Here is a 21,679-nt window from a genome sequence, read left to right as displayed (position 1 = left end):
CTTATACCATGGTATCCTCACCAACACTGTTTTTCCTTATCTCCCACTTGGGCTCCAGTCCTAAAACAATACCCACTTCTCCACTTTTTCACCTGCCGTTTAGCTTGTGTGCTCCTTTAAGAGATGGAGAGGAATTATATTAAGCAGTACTCTCTACACAATCTTTGGATCTTGTACTGGTGAACATTTCAAAATTACAGGTCTTGTAATAGGAACATAATTTTCTGGACACCAAAAAATAGTGCTGTTGTCCAATAGGGAACTGCCAAGTTGAAGTCATCTTTCCGGTCAAAACTGGAAAGAAGTCAGTTACTGGTTTATGGTAGGTGGAGGAATGAGATGGGGAACATAACCTGAGAATACTCAGAGACTGTAGCACCAGGAAAATCAGCCTGCTGGTTTAGGTACCAGTTATTTTAAAGTGTGGAATAAAAAGGCAGACACATTTTTATGAGCATATGGATATTGCTTTTATAAGTACATTTTCCAGAATGATGCAGCATTACCTTCACTGTTGAGTTTTAGGAATATATGATTACCTTTTACTAGAAAACAGAAATATGGGCACTAAACAAACTGAGTGGGATAAAGGATGAGCAGGAAATTTAGATGTTACTGAAGATTTCAAGGAGAAGACATCCCAAAAATTAGATATTTCTGTTCTGCCTTTAGTATTTTGGTTGTCAGTAACTTTAGCCTGCCTATAAAAATCTCTTCTTAAGAATTAAGTTCTAGACCCACATTGTATACCCCACTCAGCAGAACAAAAGCTCTATGGGTAGCTTTCAACACGAGTTACCAGCCTTACTGCTATTTGCTTGTGTCCTTCAGGAAGAACGCCCATCCCATACAGCTTATTAATTGTATGTACACCTACACTGTGGAGCTGCTAAGAAAATGTAACTTTTGTTTTAATCAGTATCACTGGCTACCATCATCATTATACCTTTTAGAATTTACAAAAGATGTTCACATTTATTATCAGCCATTTGTTCCCTAGCATAAACCCATGCATTATTAACTTAAAACTGAAGAAACAGAGGAGTTGTGCCTTACTCCTGGGCTATGCTAATTCTTACATTCACTTCCAGATCTGAACTGTGTATATATATATATATATATATATTTATATATAGTTCAGTTTCATACATTAGTAAGATTAGGTGGTAAGTCACTCATTGTAATGGAGAAAAGGGAAACTAGAGTATATTATGTGCTAAGTGCCTGTACCTGATGCTTTCACATTTATCTTATTTCATCCCTGTAACCAAGTCATGTAAGCATTATTCCCACTTTACAAGTGAGGAAACTAAACAATACTTTGTTTCTGTTTTCTACTAATGACTTAACCTTCATTCCTGCCAGGGAAGTCTTTTTACTTTATTTTCTCATATCCTAAATATTCTAACATAAAAGAACGATCCTGATAAGGACCATGTTTTTTCTCTTTTGGCGTTTGTCTATAAACATCACACCCTTGTATGCCTAAAGAATTTAAGGGAGAAAAATTTGATGGCTAGTAATTCTGTTAGTATCCTAATTCAAGAAATACTTAGTTCTTTAACCATCTCCACTTAAGTAAGGAGACTGCTGTGCTCTTTTCCCCCGGGAACATCTGTGCTCTCCCCTGAGAAGCCTCACTGCCATATTTCAAAAGTATATGATGTCTATTTGATGAAATTCTGTGTACCTCTTAAAGAATGAGATAGATTTATATGTTCTGACATGGAAAACTGAGAAGATATTTTATGTGATAAACCCAACTTGAAAGTACATAAAATATGATTCCTTCCCCTCTCCTTTTTTAAAACATAAAATTTATGTCATTAAGTATGGTTTGAATATGATGGCTGTCTATTCATCTTTCCACCTGTTGGAAGCCATTTTGAGAAAGCACAGACTTGTGGAATGAACTTTTTATCTTACTTCCATGAGTGGAGGGATAGAGAATGCTGAGAATGGATGAGTGTGCTGATGAGCAGTTGAAGTGCTGACCCAGCCACATTCCTTGATACCATCTGCTGTTTAGCTTTGTTAACACCATTTATTTTTAATTTCCTTCATGAAAGATAACATGACTCATGAAGTGTTTGGTACAGTAGGAATTGTCTTCTATTTATTATTCCCTCTGTCATCTATATATTTGATTCTTCTGTTTGTTTGTTTTTTTAACAAAGCCCCAGAGAATCAACCAGCTCTTTATGAAGCTATACAGAGTTGTCTGTCATCCCAGTTTGTTTTAGTGCAAAGTGAAGTGGTATTTTTATGACAGACCTGAAAGGAGAACTTTTATGACTTCTAAAAGCAAGATTTTATCCTCCACGTCAGTCCTGTGTTTGCTTGGTGTGATGAGTCTTGTCAGTTTGTCATCTCCTTTAGGTTATGGGAACATGAATCACCACACTGCCTTAATGAAATATAAATAAATGCCTCATGAGTTTCTCATTTTTGATACAAGGAAATGAAAGCATATAATAAATAAGTAATATATCCAAGAGTACAGTCAGCTGCATAATATACCATTAGATTTCTTAATATTGTGGAAGATTCTTTGCTATAGTTGCAGGCACAGAATAAAAGCCTGATAAGTTAATTGATATATTTATGGGTTTGTATACAATCCACATTGGTGTCTGAGTCTTCTAATACTGTTTCATGTGGTTACCACCTTGCTGGCCATTGCAGTGCTACCCAGTAGAACTTCTGCCATGATGTTCTATATCTACACTGTAGCCATTAGAGGCTATTGAAACGTGGTTAGTGCCACTAAGGAACTGAATTTTTTATTTAATTTTAACTAAGTCATGTAAGTGTATAATTCTGTCACATATAATAGTGTTTGAATTGCTTTTTTGTTTTAAAATATTATGTATTGTACCTTTTCAGTGACTATTAAATGATCATAATTAGACCATTTTTATCCTTTCCATTTAGAAGTAGATATCTTTGTGTATGTTTCAAACATGGGATTATAGAAATGGTATTTTAGAGAGACTTCTAGATCAGCAATTTTCTACCATTTTCATCTCATGGCACACATAAACTAAATTGCTAAAATTCTGCATCACACCAAAAAATGCTATTTTTTGCTGACCTGACCAAAAAAGATGGGGATAAGATTTGAGATATTCATACCAGACTGCTATTGTTGTGCTGGCTGTTGTCATTTTTTATTTGACAATCTAAGGGAAAAGAGGTTATGCCCTGGCTGAGGAGCTTAGTTGGTTAGAGCATCATCCCCATCCATCAAGGTTGCAGGTTTGATGCTCAGTCATGGCACATACAAGAATCAACCAGTGGCCCTGGCTGGTGTCGCTCAGGGGATTCAGAGCTGGCCTGCAAACCAAAAGGTTGGTTCAATTCCCAGTCAGGGCACATGCCTAGGTTGCAGGTCAGGTCTCCGGTTGGGAGTACACAAGAGGCAACCACACACTGATGTTTCTTTCTCTTTCTCCCTCCCTTCCCCTCTCTAAAAATAAATAAATCTTTAAAAAAATAATCAACCACTGAATGCATAAATAAATGAAACAACAAATCAGTTTCTCTCCCCTCCCCCCACTTTCTCTCTTAATCTCAAATCAATCAATAAAAAAGAAAAGAGGTCAGTGCCCCTCACTAAGTAGTCAGGTATTGCATGTTTTAAAAATTCTTTCAGCACACCAGTTGAAAATCGCTGTTCTAGATTATTGTAAGCAAGAGATCTTTAGAGCTGTTATGGTCCTGTTAAGTGGATTTCAGTTAGGACAGAAATTCAGGAGACAGACAAAGCCTGTTCTTGGCCATCACACCATTTTACTGTAGCATGTGGCACTGCCATTGTTTCCTTGAAAATAGTGAGCCACTGTTAGCTCAATTGAAAACCAGTTGCACAATATTAGTCATACCATTTTAAAAAATTGAACCCTTATTAAGCAATTAGCCACATTTTAGGAGTTCAGTAGCCCTGTGTGACTGGTGTTCACCACACTGAACAGCATAGGTCTAGTCTGTTAGCTACCTTCAGCTAGTTGACATTTCTATAGCACTTAACCCAGCAAATGGAGAATACATGTTCTTTCGAGTGCACATGGAACTTTCACCAAGGTAAACCAAATTGAAGGCCATGAAGCAGTCTCAAATCAAAAGATATATTCTATGACCACACCAGAATTAAATATGAAAATAATGACTATAAGTTACCTAGTAAAACCCATTTATCTGGAAATTAAACAGTACACTTCTAAATAATTTGTGAGTCAAAGACAGAATCTTATGGAAAATTAGAAATTTCAAACTAAATGGTAATGAAAATACACTATCAAAATTTTCAATTTAGCTAAAGCAATACTCAGAGAAATTCATAACTGTATATGGTTATATTAAAAAGGAAGGGGGACATAAAATCAGTGACTTGAGTTTTCACCATGAACTGCAAAAAAAGGGGCAAACTAAACCCCAAATAAAGGAACAGGAAGAAAGTAAGGATAAGAGTAGAAGACTGGCAGAGCAAATGAACTGCAATATGATATCTTTTCCTTTTGATAAATTTACTAAATAACTTGTTAACCTGCAATGACTAGCAATAAAATCAATGAGAAAAAAAACTGAACTTTTAACAATCAAAAGGAACAAATTGATGGTTAAGAGCAGGCTTAAATTAAGCTTTATAATTAAAATCTACCAAGCCTGCGTACTCAGCACTCTCCTCTATGGCAGCGAGACGTGGACCACCTACGCAAGGCACGAAAGGAAACTCAACAGCTTCCACATGAGGTGCCTGCGACGCGTCCTGCATGTCGCCTGGCAGGATAAGGTCCCCAACACCGAGGTGCTGAAGCGAGCCAATATGAGCAGTTTGCATGCAGTTCTTAGCGAGAGACGCCTCAGGTGGCTCGGCCATGTCAAAAGAATGGATGCAGGCCGTATCCCCAAAGACCTCCTCTACGGCGAGCTAGCAGAAGGCAAGAGGATGACAGGGCGCCCAAAACTGCGGTTCAAAGACATCTGCAAAAAGGACATGACACGATGCTCCATCAATCTCAACACATGGGAAGTTCAAGCAGACGACCGCCTAGCCTGGAGGCTCGCGGTCAGGCAAGGTACGTCACGTGCAGAGGCTGCGCGCAACGAGGAGGCGGTCCAGAAAAGATCGAGGCGGAAGCAGCGTCAACAGCAGCAACAACGGCCATCTGCCTTCACCTGTACCAAGTGCGGCAGGGATTGTCACTCCCGAATCGGACTGCACAGCCATTCTCGGCGGTGCAGATAGACTCTCGGGAAGCTACGCCATCGTCTCTCGAGACGGATGGCTGCCGACGACGATAATTAAAATTATTTTTTTTTATCACAGAAGCCTCAGTTTCTTTGAATTCAAATTCACATTAGTGCTCTGATGTGTCCGTTTGGAAAATAATGTAACTTAGGGGTGGAAACCTATAGGCATATTTTATAAACCCATGAAAGAATTTTAAAGCTGAGAATTTGAACTTAGTTTTAAAATAAACAAGTGGTAAGAGGCCACGTGCATCCCCTCTGAGAAGAGTGTGCAACACTTATTCTCGAGACAGAGACATTTCCGGATGACTGCAGGAATGATTGACTCCCAGGAATTTGTATAATCTCATTGAACTGGGGGGAAAAAAAGAGTATTCAAATAAAGCATTGAATTTTTTTCTTACAGGTTTATAGACAAGAAGGAACGGTTAAGCCAACTTAAGAGCAGACAAGAAGAATTTCAAAAAGAGTGAGTTTTCATTTTGCTTTTTAATTTGTGGTTTAATTCGGTGCTATGGTATGCAGATATATGGATTGCTAACTTACTAAATTTAGAAGCAAAATAGGAGAGTTGTCAAGTTTCTAGAGAATACTGGGGTCAGTCCCAGTGCCTGTACACAGTAGGTACTCAGTGATAGGATGGGATGTTGAATCAAACCTCCAGCCCTGATCATTAGTATGTGGCGAACAGATCCAGGACAGTAGGCAGTTTAGACTTGTTAGTGTTGGTGGCTCCTATAGGACATTACTGCTTTCATTTACCTTTCTTCTTTGTCTATTTCTGCAAAGTGTGGCCATCTATATCAGAATTCATTAACTGAGGTCATGGTTAAAAATGCAGTCTTAAAATCCTGTCCTCAGGTATTCTGATTCAGTAGGTCTAGGGGGAGGCCTGGGAATCTGAGTTACTACTGAGCACCCCAGAGCATCTGGATGTGAGAATTTTCATATAGAACCTTCTATCCCAAACTGACCCAGTCACTGTTCTGCACACACACCCCAAGTCTGATAAACACATTAATAAGTGGATTAAATATTCTGAGATGAAACCTGCTTGGATTAATTTAGTTTCTCTAATTTACTCGATCACAGAAACTTTTATGTTTATATAATGCTTTACTCCATAAAACAAATTTTTACAGATACTGGCTTGTGCCTCTTCTTTGGGGGATGATCGTAGCATTTCCGACAGGAATTCTCTTGTAACTGTCATTATTATTAATTATGACTGATGGGAATTATTATGACTGAGGACAAAGGTACTGGCTGTTATGGAAGCTTATTATGAATGCATATAGAAAAGCTCTGGGCTGTTTTAGAAGCGTAAAAGGAAGGAGGTGAGAAAAAAATGAGACAGAACAGAATTCGGAAAACATTTTGAAATGCTTCAGGCCTACTTTGGTATTTCTAGCCATTTATAAGAACTTATTTTTAAAAGCTGTTGATTTTACATTTCTGAGCTTTACAAAATTAAATTATTTTAAGAGCTTATGCTGTATATTTCTTCTCCATACAGAGTATTAAAAGCTATGGAAGGAAAATGGATAACAGATCAGTTGGTAAGCTGTAAGAACTATTTAAATATTCTTTGTACTTGAGGTTACATATTTTTAAGTTGGTAGAGCTTAAAAAGTAATTGCAAATTTTTAAATTTATTTTTGCTCATTTTTGGAAGTCCTCTCTTTGAGTGTATTTGTAGTTTGGGCTTTTCAAACATTTTATCTACATACCAAAAATGGGGTATTGACAACTAATTAGGGAGGGATCATAAAGGTTAATTATGATGTCTGGTATTGACATGGAAACACATGAACAATGGGCTATCCTTTTTGAGAAAACTTACTCATCATACACACACATACATATTCTAGATGGGGTAATGATTAAATGTGAAAAAATAAACTCAAAAAAATATGAAAAGACCTGGCTGGTGTGGCTCAGTGGGTTGAGCACCAGCCTGCAAACCAAAGTGTCGCTGGTTCAATTCCGAGTCAGGACACATGCCTGGGTTGCAGGCCCGGTCCCCAGTTGGGGGCACATGAGAGGCAACCACACATTGATGTTTCACTCCCTCTCTTTCCCCCTTCCTTACCCTCTCTCTAAAAATAAATTTTAAAAAAATATATTTTTTAAATATGAAAAGAAAGTAAGGGAAAGTGTTTATGTAATCTGGGGATGAGAGGACTTTGATGAACCTTAAGTGTTTCCCAAAGGAAAACACTTTGACAGACTATGTAAAAGATGTTTTATGTTGAGCACTGCAAGCAAAATTAACATAAAGTGGGAAAAGATGAGTAAAACAAATGAAAATAAGGAGCTTAGGTGATAACATTTTTAATCACTGTTGGGATATATACATTGACATATTTGGGGGACAGTTTGGTGGGGTTTTTCTAATGCACATGTGGTATATCTGGCAGTTTTCCTTTTAAGGAGATGCACATGAATGCAGAGATTTATGGATAAAGATGCTGACTGTCTGCAGCACTAGTAGTAAAATTAACATATAAATTAAATGCTAAGCAGGATGCAATAAATATGACATTGTGTAGCTGTTAAAAAGAATGTGGTCAATCTATGTGTATTGATACACAGTGATGTCTAAAATAAACTTTTTAACGAAAAATCAAAAATAGTAGGCTAAAGTATGATTCCATTTGTGTGAGTAGATGTTTTAAATATAAATGTACACTAAAAAGTCTGAAAAGATGCACACCAAACTTTTAACTGAAATTCCCCTTGAGGAATGGGAAGGAGTCAGGCTAACAATCCCTTCTTTTTTCTTCGATGTGTAATTTTTTCACAATAATAAGCATCACTCATAGTTTTAAAATAATATTTGTGATAGAAGTGAATTCTATTCATGTTCAGAATGTTATAGAAACAAAATATGCCATAGAGAAAAATCATAAAAGGCCATTTGTAAAGAATTCCATCCCCATTTTTCTGTATTCCCTGTACTGTTGTCTAATTTTTCTGTCAAAAACTTGAATATTGATTCTGAACGACTAATACCTTTCAAAAGTGAAGACATCTTATTGCAAATTCTCCTGAATCCACCAGTCCCCAAGAACTTGTGTTCAGTTGTCTCTCTCACTCCATGGGAGAGGTTAGCATTTCACCCCCGGAACACTGTGTGACCTATAATGTATATTTACTGTCAGACACCACAAACATTTGAATGTTGTTTTAAGCTCCACATTTATGGAGACGTTATAGAATAGATAGTTATACCTTTTAAGTGACTACTAGGTCGTGTTTTTACTGATCCTTTATTCACCTTCAGGAAAGCAATACCTAAATCCTGGTAATGTTAAGAGGAAACTTCATGGTCCTTTTTTTTTTTTTTTTTTTTTTTTTGGTCGGGGGTATTTTCATGTTTAATTGAGGCTTTTCAAGAAATCTTATATGAGTTATATGCTTTTAAAATTTTTATTTTATTGCAGTTTAATTATTTGATCGTGTAGATGAGATACTACAGTGACATTAATGGTCTCCTCCATAACTAGCACTGAGAGTTTGGAGCAAGGCATCAGCAGAACTTTCTCGGATGATGCAGATGTTCTATATCTGCACAGATCAATATGGTAGCCATTACCCACGTGTGGTGTTGCGCATATGACATAGGGATAGTGTGAGTAAGCAGCTGAATTTTTTTTTACTTTATGTAATTTTAACGGACTTACAAATAGCCGCGTGTGACCAGTAGCTATGTATTGGACAGAGCACGTAAAGAGAATATCCTTTAACATTTTTGTCAGTGAATTTTTTTTTCTCCCTTAATTTTATAGCAGCCTTTGCATTGAACCAAAATAACATGTTTTGTTTTTTCCTTTTTGGTAATCTACTATAGTTACAAAAGCTGTAATAAATATAATGGTCTTTTTTCATTATGTTTTCTAAGATATACCTGAAAATAGAAATGATACCAGGTAGATAATTCTGACATTTATTGATACTTTTTAAGAGATGGAAAATAATGTCCTGCAAGATGAGGATTGAACAGCTGAAACAAACAATTTGTAAAGGAAATGAAGAAATGAAGAAAAGTAAGTAATTTGACCCCCTCCTTGCAGCCCTAATAAAGAGCTCCTGTGGAATTCCATGGGATTAATAAATAGAGAAACAGAGAAAGGAGGGGTGGGGGGCAACAGCAACCTGGAAAAGTTTACTGCTTGCCTTTCTCTACTTATAAAATGTTTGTGTAAGGAATTCTTTTTTTATACAAGGGCCTTTAAATAACCTGCTATTCTTCTCATTTGCTTTAGAAAGTTAAGGAATGCTCCCTGACAGATGTGGCTCAGTAGGGTGGGCATTGCCCCATACAGCCAAAGGTTGATTCCGGCTCAGGGCACAGGCCTGGGTCCCATTGGGGTGCTAGCGAGCGGCAGCCCAATGTTTCTCTCTCATACCAATGTTTCTCTCCTTCTCTTTCTCGCTTCCTTCCCCTCTCTCTAAAAATAAATAAAATCTTTAAAAAAATTTTTTTAAGTTAAGGAAAGTGTGTTTTCCATTTGCCTTAGCTAACAGGAGATTCAGTGTCTAACCTGGTCACCATTTATACTTATTCATACCAGAAGCATAGAACATTGTTTTTTTTCCTTCTATAGTATGTCTTATACATATTTTAATATGTATTAATCTTACATTATCTTTTTACAGATACTCTGTCATAGGTGATTATCCAAGTTTAAGCGCGTCCTCTTAGAAGTCCTGTTTCCTTAGAAATATTTTGTGTATTTCTGAAGATCATTGTTTAAAGTTTAGAATGAGTCACCATCATACCATGTGAATCCCTTTCCTCTGTATTCATTGCTTTCAGAAGCAATATCTTACAGTGGTCATGTAGTGGTATAAAAGCTTCCTTTGAAAATGTTTGTCCTTATAAAGTACTCCTGTGGAGTTCCACAGGGTTATAAGCTAGAGAAGCATGGCAGCATGATGAAGGGGTGCTCATAACCACGGACAGCCAATTATCCACGGAGTTTTGCGTACATTCTCCTAAGATTCTGGTTCAACAGCAGTATAGGGACTTGTCATTTAACCTCGGTTCACCCTCTTTCCCCATCCTCCCATGCTGTTTACACCAGGGGGTTGCTACTGGGCATCTGAGAATCTCCTCAAGTTGCTGAATCGACTGAGCTTGTGCATTCTCTGATGAGCAAGTTTAAACTTTGATCAGCTCTAATAGATTTCTAAGACTAAAATATAAAAGCAACAACCACAGAAAATAAAAGATAGTGTTCTAAAGCAGTGGACTTGTAACAGGGGTTTCCATCCCTAGCAGAGTGACCTGGTAACCTTTTTAAAATCTACAGAGAGAATCTTGGGACCCTGCCTCCCCGCCCCCGCCCCTGATTTAGGAAATTACAATCTCATGCAGGGGGGACTGGGTCAGTGGTTCTTAAACTGTCTATAGTAAAAGACCAGTGTTTTCTCTTTGGTTTCCAATATGTCGTAAAACAATACCAATACTTTCATAGAATACAATAAAATTAATTACTAGAAAAATGATTGTATGCTTGAATGCTATGGCACTGTCAAAAGAAAATTTCCTAAACTTAGTCTGTATTTCTGTACTTTCCTCTCTGACTGGCAAAGTTTGCAGCCAGGCCCAGCTCCGTAGGCCACGCCTGAGTGCACTCTGGGTGGTCCTGGTGGCCTGCTGGGGCTGGGAAGCCTGCCCTTCAGAACATGAATGCAGGCTAGTTGCCACGCTCACAACCTTTTGCAAATAATTTTAAGGGAGTTAATAGATTCAAGAACTATTTGTAGAGATAATTGTTGGGTGTGATTTATTTTAGATTCTGAAGGCCTTGTCAAAACCAAGGAAAAGAATCAGAAGCTTTATACTCGAGCACAACGGCATCAGGAAAAAAAGGAGAAGATTCAGAGGCACAATCGCAAACTTGGTGACCTAGTAGAAAAAAAAACTGTCGACTTAAAAAGTCATTATGAGCGTCTTGCGAATCTTCGGCGATCTCATATATTAGAGCTCACCTCTGTCATTTTTCCAATCGAGGAAGTAAAGACCGGTGTGAGGTACAGTAAGCAAGTCTTTTGACTCTAGAACAGATCAGGTTCCAAAGATCCGGTATTTTTCAAGTGTGTCAGCACCTCATTTATGTGACCTCATTCTGGGGCCATTGGTTTTCCTGGTAATTAAACTGAATGAAGCCTTATCTGCTTCAGCAAACACCACACACTGCATGAAGTGGGGAGGCAGCCAAGGTCGAGGGCGGTGGCCCTCGGAGTGGGGCCCAGCTTGTGTACTCTTACAGTTGCCCAGTGAGGTGCTGACTCACTCTTGATCAGAAACTATCCGGTGGCTGATACCGGCTTCAGTCCCAGTTGGGCTGTTTATTAGTTACATGCTGTGAGGTAGGTTCTCAAACCCCAAAATCTTATTTCCTTGTCTGTTAGATGAGTAATATTGTAAATGCCTACTTGACAGAGAAATCATGAACTAAAATGGAAGAAAACACCTGGTGCTTGGGGTCTCTTAGATGGGGACAGCTTTTCCTGGTGACTAGCTGCTGTCGAGCATTGGGTATCCTAAGTCTGCTCCTAAGCAGCAGTACATGGGTACCCTCAGGCGTTGATGGGATGGCAGACAGCGGTTCCTCACTTGGCTGTTCATCAGAATCACCCAGGAGCTTTGGAAAACTATGGCTCCAGAGGACACACCTCCAGCCTCCCAGTCCTTCTCATAAAACTTTTTATATTTTTCAACTTGCCCAGATGATGCTGAAGAGCAGCCAGGTTTAGAAACTACCACTGAAGAGTTTCATTTGCTTCCTCCCTAACCCCAGGCTATCTCAGCTGAGGGTTTTCCTTTCTCCTGCCGCCCTCACTTTCCGGCGCCCTTCTCCGGAATTGGCTGGCCAGGGACCACTGCTAGCGAGGTAGCTGTCCTTCCCTACCTCTGCTTCGGCCTGTGCCTTTGCCAGTTGCCAGAGTTAGCTTCCTAAGCATACAAGTCTGTTTTGCTTCTAGTTTGAAAACCTTCGTTCTGAGTTCTTAGCAAGTAATTTATCATTTGCAATAGCTGGTAGTAAACTCAAAAGGCAGATTCAAAATACAGCAGAATAGAGCTTTCAGGGAAAAACCTCAAAGGTGGCCCTTTGGAGCAGTGAGGAAAAGTTGAATTACCCAAAAATCTGTGTAAAGACAACGCAGCCAGGCCAAAGCAGATAGAAAAACTGACAAAACAGAAACATCATGACAAATTAACTTCACAGACTGGAGCCTACCGCAGGAATGTGAGTGAGGCCACGGCTTTGTTTTGGAGGTGTCTTTGAGTTCGCTGAGTGTTCACCATAAACAAAGCTCAGCCTCACGAGTTAAAGAAGTATATGGGCAAGAAGTTATTGAAATGAAATGGTGGCAGGCGTGTCAAAGGAATTTTGTGGGGATTTGATCCATTTATGAATCTTGTGACAGGTGACTGTGCGGAGATGGCAGTTAGAGGGCAGGAGCACAATATTGGGATGGTGGTGACAGGAGGAAATAGGATCGTCAGGTTAGAAGCTGTGGGACGAGTATAAAGAATGGCTGTGTTCACCAGAGAAACCAGCTGCTTCCACACGTCCCCTCCCCCAGCACCTGTTTTACTGCTGTACAAAAACAGAGTCATGTACATTTGCACATTGAACTTTTGTTAAATAAACTTGTATTGGTCAAAAAAAAAACCCCTCATGGGCCAAGACATCCATGTGAAACATAGTGGCAAAAACTTAGACACTGCTGCAGATTTTAGGGCACTAGGGAAACTCACAGCTGCATACAACGTCACAGAAGAGCAAACGTGGAGAAAATCTGTCTCCTTTCTGTTTAAATTTGTTCTATTACTATATATTATTATATACTGTTAATTTTTTTAAGCTGATGGTTTTGAAGTTATAGTAAAATTTCTTGTTCATTCCCATTTCTTAAACGTCCTTGGGTGAGAGAAGGAAGAAGTAGGGGGACAGCTTAGAACTGGCTGTAGCCCCCTCACCCCATCTTATCTGTGACAGCCACTAGAAGTTGTGCTACGTGTGTGTGGGGTGGGGGGGCAGAAGGAAAAGAGAATCAAGAATGCTGGCCAAGAAAACAGCATCTCAACTTGGTGCAGCACAGAAGGCCCTTCCCAGTCTCCCATTTCCTACCTACTTTGCTGACACTGCCCCCTGGCACTTCCTTTGTGCAGTCTGCGCACAGCCCCGCTGATCATCTCTGCTTCCCAGACACGTGTTCTTCCCATCCTGTGCATCTGTGCCTGCTATGACTTCTCATTCCTATCTGCTCTTTAGACCGGCAGTTCTCAAAGGACAGTCTATGGACCTCTGTGGGCCTCTGCAACCCTTCCAGGGGGTCCATGCAGTCAGAACTATTTTCATATATACTAACACTTGATTTTCCTTTTTCATTCTGTTGACTTTTGTCCTGGTGGCTCAAAAGCCATGGTGCATAAAACCTCTGGCACCTTGACACATTTCAAGGCAGTGACACCAGGCTGTAGTAATAGTCGTATTCTACTATATACTTGCAGTGTTTAAAAAAAAAAAAAAAAAAAAAAAGTTTTGCAACAAGAGTGTTCTTGATGAAGAAATAGAAATTATTTTTATTTACATTTTGTCTTAGCCCTGCATATACATCTTTTTTAACATACCATATAACAAAACGGGAAGTATACAGAAACTGCTTTTGCTGCAGACTGAAGTGCTGTGGTTGGCTCAAGGAAAAGCAGTTGTCAGTTTTTTCATGGGACACTATTGTACTTGAAAGCACAACTGAAAGACTGGGCTATCAGAGATATCCAAAAAATTCTCAATCATTGTTGCATTGTGCTGTGTGACTCAGCTGGTCAACATTGTCACTCTTTACTAATGTTCTTGGTTTGAAAAATACAGATTGTTTTTCATAAAGATATGCTGTGTTAACATGTAATAATAGGTTTATTATTTTTGAATGAATTAATAATTTAAAATGTTCTCAGATTTCTAATACAGTAATCTCAATAGATCTAACCCACATACACGAAAGCTTTGTGGGATCCTCAGAGATGTTTAAGCACATGAAGGGATCTTGAGACTGAATTGTTTGAGCACCTGGTATTTGAGGCCCACGCTCTCGGTGTCTCCTTTCTTATACTCGTTGGGCTTCTGGGCCACCACTGGTTTGATCTTCATCTCTGATAGCAGTCACTTATCTCCACATACCAGGTAAACTCCTGTCCTCATGTGCATCTTATCAGTGTTCTGCATATCTGGCAAGTCTGTTGCGTACTCTTTAAAACCCAGTCCCTTGAAATCCACACGTATCTTCTGATTTTTAGAGATCCTGCGGATGTGTCTTCAGAGAGTGACAGTGCCATGACCTCCAGCACTGTGAGCAAGCTCGCTGAAGCCCGGAGGACAACTTACCACTCGGGGAGATGGGTCTGTGATGATCACAATGGGGACACCAGCATCAGCATTACAGGGCCTTGGATTAGCCTCCCCAATAACGGGGACTACTCTGCCTACTATAATTGGGTGGAAGAGAAGAAAACCACACAGGGTCCTGGTGAGAAGCAAAGAGTCTTTGAAAACTTTTAGAAATATGTACTTTTTAATTGAAGTAAAATTTACATAACAGAATGAACTATTTTAAAGTGAACAATTCAGTGGTATTTAGTACCTTTACAGCATTGTACAACCATCACCTCTATTTAGTTCCAAAACATTTTCATCACCTCAAATGGAAACTCCAAGGCATGAAGCAGCCACTCCCCCATTCCCGCTCCTCCGAATCATTCCCTGGCAATCACCTGCTTTCTGTCTCTGTAGTTGTGTCTATTCTAGACATTTCATATAAATGGGATCGTGCAATATGTGGCTTTTGTGTCTGACTTTTTTTCACTTAGCGTGTTTTCAGGGTTTGTGTGTATCTACCATTTTATTTTTATGACTGAATAATCCATTGTATGGATATACTACATATCATTTATCCATCTGTAGATGTACTGAAAACATGTTAGATACTTCACATTTTGGGGGTCAGTATTGCTTTATTTACATAAAAAGACCTCACTATTTAAAGAAGTGTGTGTAGCTTGAGTCCCATTTTTATAGTTTTAAATTTTGTAAAGAGCTGGATTTAGCTTGTTTTAGCAGTCCTGAATAGAGAGTGAATACCACCATAAAGAAACCCTTTAAAACTCCTGTAGCTTTTCTTCGGTGGAAAAGGGTTGTTCATTTAGTCATTCTGCAAATATTTAGTGAGTATGAGCTTTCTGTCAGGTACAGTGCTGTGTGCCGGTGATACAAAAGTGATGTCACTAAGACAGGTGTAGCCCTTTGCCTTTCTGTAGGGAGGACAGGAGGCAAGCAGTAATGAAAAGCACCATGCGCTGAGTGCTGTGGGCGGAACCAGCAGCATCATGGGGCGGGATGGGGCTGGACAGGAAGGGACTGCTTTTCCACAGGGTAGTCGAGGGAGGTCTCTGGGCATTAATTGTTCGGGTAAATAATACATTTCCAGGTTCAAGCAGTTCAGACTTTAATTTCATTTATGCTGGGCCTGTTTAGGCCCATTTGCTTAGGTTACATTTCACTCAGTAAAAAACAAACAATGAAACATGGACCTTTTATTAGTAAGGAGTAAAATATAACCATCAATTATGTAATAATAGAATTAGAAATCACAAACTATAGGTTCATTCATATTTTGGTTGAAATTAAAGCTGTTTTGTGTGTGGTTGTTTTCACACTGTAGACATGGAGCACAACAACCCCGCGCACACCATCAGCGCTGCCCTGTGCTACGCGACGCAGCTCGTCAACATCTTGTCTCACATACTCGACGTAAATCTGCCCAAAAAGCTGTGCAACAGGCAAGTAACGGAAGGTGGTGACGTCGTCCTTGTCATGGATCTTATGTTCTTACTGTGTTCTCATTTATTCTAATTAAATAAAAATAAAATATGTGTTATTGAGAAAAAAGAAATCTTACCATAGATACTGAGATTAATTTCAAAGTTTCATGTGGTGCAAATTTGTGTTATCCTACAATTGCACATGCGATATTTGGGAAGGTCGCAGAGAATCCTCCCACTTGAAAAAAGAATTGAAGGAAAAACCAGGATATTCAGAGGATGTGCTTGTGTACAAGAATTGGGTAAATAGAAACACTTGGAATTTTTTTGATGTTTTAAAAATAAAAACGTGGTTTAAAAATTTTTTTAAATGTAAAGGTTTACCATCTACTCAATTCCTAAGAATGTCCTGCCACCCTTTAGTTATCCTTGCATTTCAAGCAAATATAAATATATATGGTTACCATCACACACATACCCTTATCAACACAAAAGGTATGATACTGCACTAAGGGGTTTTGCACCTTGATTTTCAAGCTTTTATATATTTAACAGATATTTACTGAGTATCTCCTATGTGTCAGGCACTGTTCTAGCTGCTAAGAGGGCACAATGGTGATGAAAACATAACCCCTACCCTCTTGGCACTTAATTTTAATGAAGGGACAAATAATAAACCATATGTCAGATGGTGACAAGTGCTGTGAGGGAAAGGGGATGTGGGAGCAGGGAAGGGCTTGCTGTGTTTGAGTGGGCAGGTGTGTGACCACGTGTCAACCTGAGGAAGGCAGGGAGCAAGCCAAGTGGACCCTGGGGGTGCAAATCCTGTGGGGCCCTGTCGGGCCGTTGTGAGCCTCCAGCCGCCATTCTGCATCAAGTGGGCAGTTGCAGAGTTTTCCTTTGAATAAATGTTCCAGGATCTTACTAGTCCTTTCATACTTCAGGGAATAATCTTATGTATTCATCATTTTACTAGTTTGCAAGTATTTGTGTAAAATAAATTTTCAGAAGGCTGTTGCTTGGTCAGAGGGCATATGCATTTATGATTTTTACAGGTGCAGTGCAATTGCTCCACGAAGGGAATAGTTCATTCTTAGAAAGTTGCTAAGGACGTTTAAGGGGCAGCGTCCACAGGGTAGCTTTTACACTGAACTGTAGTGTAAACTATACTCTTCAAAATGAACGTCTTAACATTAGGATTTCCTCAAGAAAAATACAACTTGACAAATTATGTGTTTGTTTTACAGTGAATTTTGTGGGGAAAATCTCAGCAGACAGAAGTTTACTCGAGCAGTAAAGAAACTGAATGCAAATATTCTTTACCTGTGCTTTTCTCAGGTATGGAAAATGTGCTGTGAACTAATTTTTAATTTCTTAACATGATTGAGAATAGTAATCAATTTTTTGCTTTTTCTAGCATGTAAATTTAGATCAATTACAACCACTGCATACCCTCAGGAATCTAATGTACCTGGTCAGCCCGAATTCTGAACACCTAGGCAGGTAAGGAGGGGGTTTGCTGCTTTTCCCTAAGTGGTGCTGTTGTGACTGCTTTTAAGTAGAGTTGTATGTGGTGTTGCCAGTGTACAGGGAACTGTTTCTCATCCCCATACTTTCCAAAAGGGACAAAAGGAATGCAGTTCTATATAAAAGGAAACAATGGCTAATGGTATTTGAACCGTTGTGGTCCTTACATAATCATTTCCCAGAGAAAATTAACATCAGGCATTTTGAACACCTGCACCGGAACAGAAGAACCCAAGTGTTCCTGGAGTGGGGCCCTCCTTGTACTGTCTCTGAGGCTCACGTTTGTTTCTTCTCTAGCCCTGCCTTGTGTCCACCCCGTTGCTTGTGCATTTTCTTTTGTTCCTGCTCATTCCTTCCCATCATAACAGTTCTTCACAATCTGCTTTTTGTCACTGAGTCAGTCTGGCCACCACTTGTTGGATGAAGGGTATGAGATGTTTATGGGATGAAGTAGTTCAAAATCCCCCAGCTTAAAAACAGGACTCAGTAACGAAAAAGACCATCTAGGACTGATCTGTGGGGTCTTTTCAGTTCCTCAATCCATAAAAGCATGACATGGATGAGGCTTACCTTTTGTACCTCCAAGAGCCCCTTCTCTGGTGTTTATCTTTTTTCCTTGCTCTTAGCACTCTGTCCATACTTTTCTACAGATATGGCTTGGTTAATGTATTTGAAAGAAGACAAAAATAAAAGGGAAAGTTTTTGCGGGGTCCCTTCCCATCATTCGTTTGCATTGACACTGAAACGGGTTCAAAGAGAGTCCCCCTTCACTGACCAGGATGCCTGGCTTCCTCGACAGTGCAGTAAACTTTCTGCGACAGTGTGCCCTTAACCACTGTCTTATGCTTCTCCCCTCCTCCCTCCCCCTGCCTGAAACAGTGGTTAACTTTGGAAAAAGCTGTGCACTCTCTCTAGGAAACTGCGCAGCTCTTTTATAGGGCGGTTTGCTCCTTACCCCAAATCCCATTCATTAGTATAGGAGCCACAGAAACCCATGAAGAATCCATCCCAATTTTAGTGGTTGATTCTGTCAGTTTGCTTGCCATCCTCTCTGTACCTTATTTGTAAAGGGTTCAGCATTAGGAAATTTATCGTTAATAAAAACTAGTATTTATTGAGCCAATATTTATTGACACTGGGCTTCGTATTGACATGCCTTAAATCTAGGTAGGATTATTATTCTTAATTTATGCAGGGAGTAACTGAGGCTCAGCATATTCAAGTAACTCACACCCATGGTCACAGATCCAGTAAGATGTGGGGGAGCCAGGGTCCCAACACACATCTGGCTGACTGCTTCCAAGTAGTAGATACTCCTGCTTTTAACCAATGCACGTCACTATCACATTAAAATATTAAAGAAGAAACAACACAAGATTAACCAGATAGATGCCAAAAAAGCAATGAATAAAATTCAGTTCCCATTAATAATTAAAATACTATCAAATTTAAAACTTATTAATAAAGGATATCTACCATAAGCTTAAAGCAAAAACTATACTTAGTGACATATTAGAGGCCATCCCGGACAGTCACAAAAAAACAAGGATGCCCTACTGTCACTGCTGTGTTAACATTGTCTGAATGCCCAGGCAAGGCAATACATTTTAACAGAGAAATAAGAAGTATTTATTGGAAAGAATGAAACTAAGTAGACATTGTTGTAAATGGTATGATTATTGAACTGGATATCCAAAAGACCTAGAAACGATTAGAAATGATAGTATGGTGGCTAAATATAAGAGCAACATACATAAAAGTAGTTGCTTGCTTATGTGTCCACAAAAAGTTGTTAAAAAATGAAATGGAAAAAAAAGGTTTACTTTAGCAACAAAAGCTATAAATTATAGGGGAGTAATCCTTACAAAATACATGTAAATCTATGTAAAGAAAATTATGAAACTTTTTAAAAAAGATGTTACTTATTTAGTTTTAGAGAGAGGAACGGAAGGAGCAAGAGGAGGAGAGAAACATGATGTGTGAGAGAAACATCCATGGGCTGCCTCTTGCATGCCCTCAACCAGGGACCTAGCCCACAACCCAGGCATGTGTCCTGACTGGGGATTGAACCAGTAACTTTTCGGTTTGTGGGATAACGTTCAACCCCCTGAGCCACACCAACGAGGGCAAATTATGAAACTTAAAAAAAAAAAAAAATCAGCGTTTAATTCTTGAATGTCTGCCAGGCACTCTGTGAGATGTGGCACTGAATGAAAGGAGGCCCAACGCAGTGAAAACCCTTTTGGTTTTCTAGGAGTGGAAGGCTCAGTTGTAAAAAGGCCACTTTTCCCAAAAAGGAAACCTGATCAGAATTTCTACAGATATTTCATGGAACTTAGACAAGCTGATTCTAATGTTTAACTACAAGCACAGTCAGCAAGGAAATTTGGAAAAAGAATAATAGGAGGTGGTCTTGGTCCTTTTTAAAACATACTATAAAGGTAATTAAAACAGGGTGCTGTTAGCATGCAAATAGGAGGAGCAATTAGAGGAAGAAGAGAAACAGTCCAGAAGCAGACTCTTGTATATGTGGGAATATAGTATATGATAGGGGTGGCATGTTGAATCATAACAATAGCAGCTCAGTGGTAGTGGGCCAGTTGGAAAGAGTTGGATTCATATCACATCCCACATACAAAAATCAGTTCCAGATGATCTAAACAACCTGAATCTAAAAAAAAACCCAAAAAACTATAACTAGGAGAAAAGACTTTTAATAATCATAGGGTGAGGAGGGAATTCCCAAGCAAGCCACAAAACCCAAAAACCATAAAGAAAAGGAATTACACATTTTAATGTGTAAAAACGCTAAATGTCTCTGGCAAAAGATACCATAAACAGTGTTAAGAGACAAGCAACAGATGTATTTTGAAATATCTGTAAGAGACAATGGATTAAGATCTACACTGCTTAAATCTTTCAGGTCAATGAAAGAAAGGCAAACAACCTCATAAAAAATAGAGAAAGTATTCAAGTAGGAAGTTCACACAAAAGAAATGCAAGTAGTCAGAATTCAAATGAAAATTCTTTAGCTTCAATCAAGAATAAAGAAATGCAATTCAAACCAGGTTTCAATTTTCCATCTATCAGTTTAGCAAAAAGTAAAGGATTGATGCTGTCTAGTGTTAATAGTGATTATTTCGTTGGAGGACCTGAAGTTTTCTCTGGGCTTGCCCTGCATCTGCCCTCCATTTAGAGGGCTCTGTTCTATAGAAGCACATATGGCCAGGCTGCCACAAATCCAAGTTTTCCTGGAGGTCAGAGCTTCAGAAGTCCCCTTCCCACACCTTCCTCAGTTCAGCTTAGAGAGAGTATTAACAATAGAACTTGTGTGGGACTTCCTGTTTCCACTGAGGCCAGCTGAATCCAACATAAACTTTTTTTTCTTTGAAATAAATTAAAATTTACAGAAAAATTCCAAAAATTAAAAATAGTACAAAGACACATACACCTTTTACCCAGATTCACCTTTGTTAGTGTTTTACCCCATTTGCTTTATCATTTATGCAATCTCTCTCTCCCTTTTCCTGTCCCTAAACACACAAAAATATGTTTTTCTGATCTCTGTGGATAAATTACATATACCATGGCTCTTGACCCCTAAATATTTCAATGTGTATTTCTTCAAAATAAGGATGGTTTCTTACTTAACCATCAACAACAGCAAATGTAACATCAGTACAATACTTCACTGCCCATATGCACATTTTGTTAGTATACCAGATGAGGTCCTTTATAGCATTTCCTCCTTCAGGACTCAGTCCAGAGTCTGGTGTTCCATTTAATTGCTATCTCTCTTTAAATCTGCAACATTTTCACAGCCTACTTAGTCTTTCTTTTTACAACATTTAACTTTTTTTCCTTTTTTAAATAGAACTTTCATTCTGAGATTGGGTGTTTCCTTGCAATGAGATTCAGGCTTAGCATTTTAGATTGGAATGGCCTAGGCAGGAGTGTCTCCTGGATATCACATCTGGGGGACCACCGTGGCCATCTGTCCTTTACTGGTCATGTTATTTCAGTCACTTACGTGATGATACTTTGTAATTTATCCACTGT

At 39.0% G+C, this 21,679-nt stretch overlaps 2 protein-coding genes and 1 pseudogene across 2 annotated transcripts in view; 2 read left to right on the top strand and 1 right to left on the bottom strand.

Annotated features, from left to right (window-relative positions):
* Positions 1-21,679, top strand: part of ATG14 (autophagy related 14) — a 31,944-nt gene that overhangs the window by 4,431 nt on the left and 5,834 nt on the right. The window contains exons 2-9 of the mRNA XM_090270914.1: positions 5,660-5,722; positions 6,770-6,812; positions 9,221-9,302; positions 11,058-11,295; positions 14,573-14,802; positions 15,994-16,111; positions 17,341-17,431; positions 17,511-17,596. Coding sequence (XP_090127040.1) covers positions 5,660-5,722; positions 6,770-6,812; positions 9,221-9,302; positions 11,058-11,295; positions 14,573-14,802; positions 15,994-16,111; positions 17,341-17,431; positions 17,511-17,596 — 951 coding nt within the window. The remainder of the gene's footprint in view (positions 1-5,659; positions 5,723-6,769; positions 6,813-9,220; positions 9,303-11,057; positions 11,296-14,572; positions 14,803-15,993; positions 16,112-17,340; positions 17,432-17,510; positions 17,597-21,679) is intronic.
* On the top strand, positions 12,609-12,962 carry LOC150016802 (small nuclear ribonucleoprotein G pseudogene; annotated as a pseudogene).
* The window catches only part of FBXO34 (F-box protein 34), a 112,869-nt gene continuing 106,950 nt past the window's right edge, over positions 15,761-21,679 (bottom strand). Inside the window, exon 3 of the transcript XR_016509820.1 lies at positions 15,761-16,180. The gene's annotated coding sequence lies outside the window, so the exon portion shown is untranslated. The remainder of the gene's footprint in view (positions 16,181-21,679) is intronic.

Source organism: Furipterus horrens, unplaced genomic scaffold, assembly GCF_987537825.1.
Source record: "Furipterus horrens unplaced genomic scaffold, mFurHor1.1.pri manual_scaffold_3, whole genome shotgun sequence".
Lineage (NCBI taxonomy): Eukaryota > Metazoa > Chordata > Mammalia > Chiroptera > Furipteridae > Furipterus > Furipterus horrens.
Note: the sequence above shows the minus strand (reverse complement) of the source record. Positions and strands in the feature narration are given on the sequence as shown.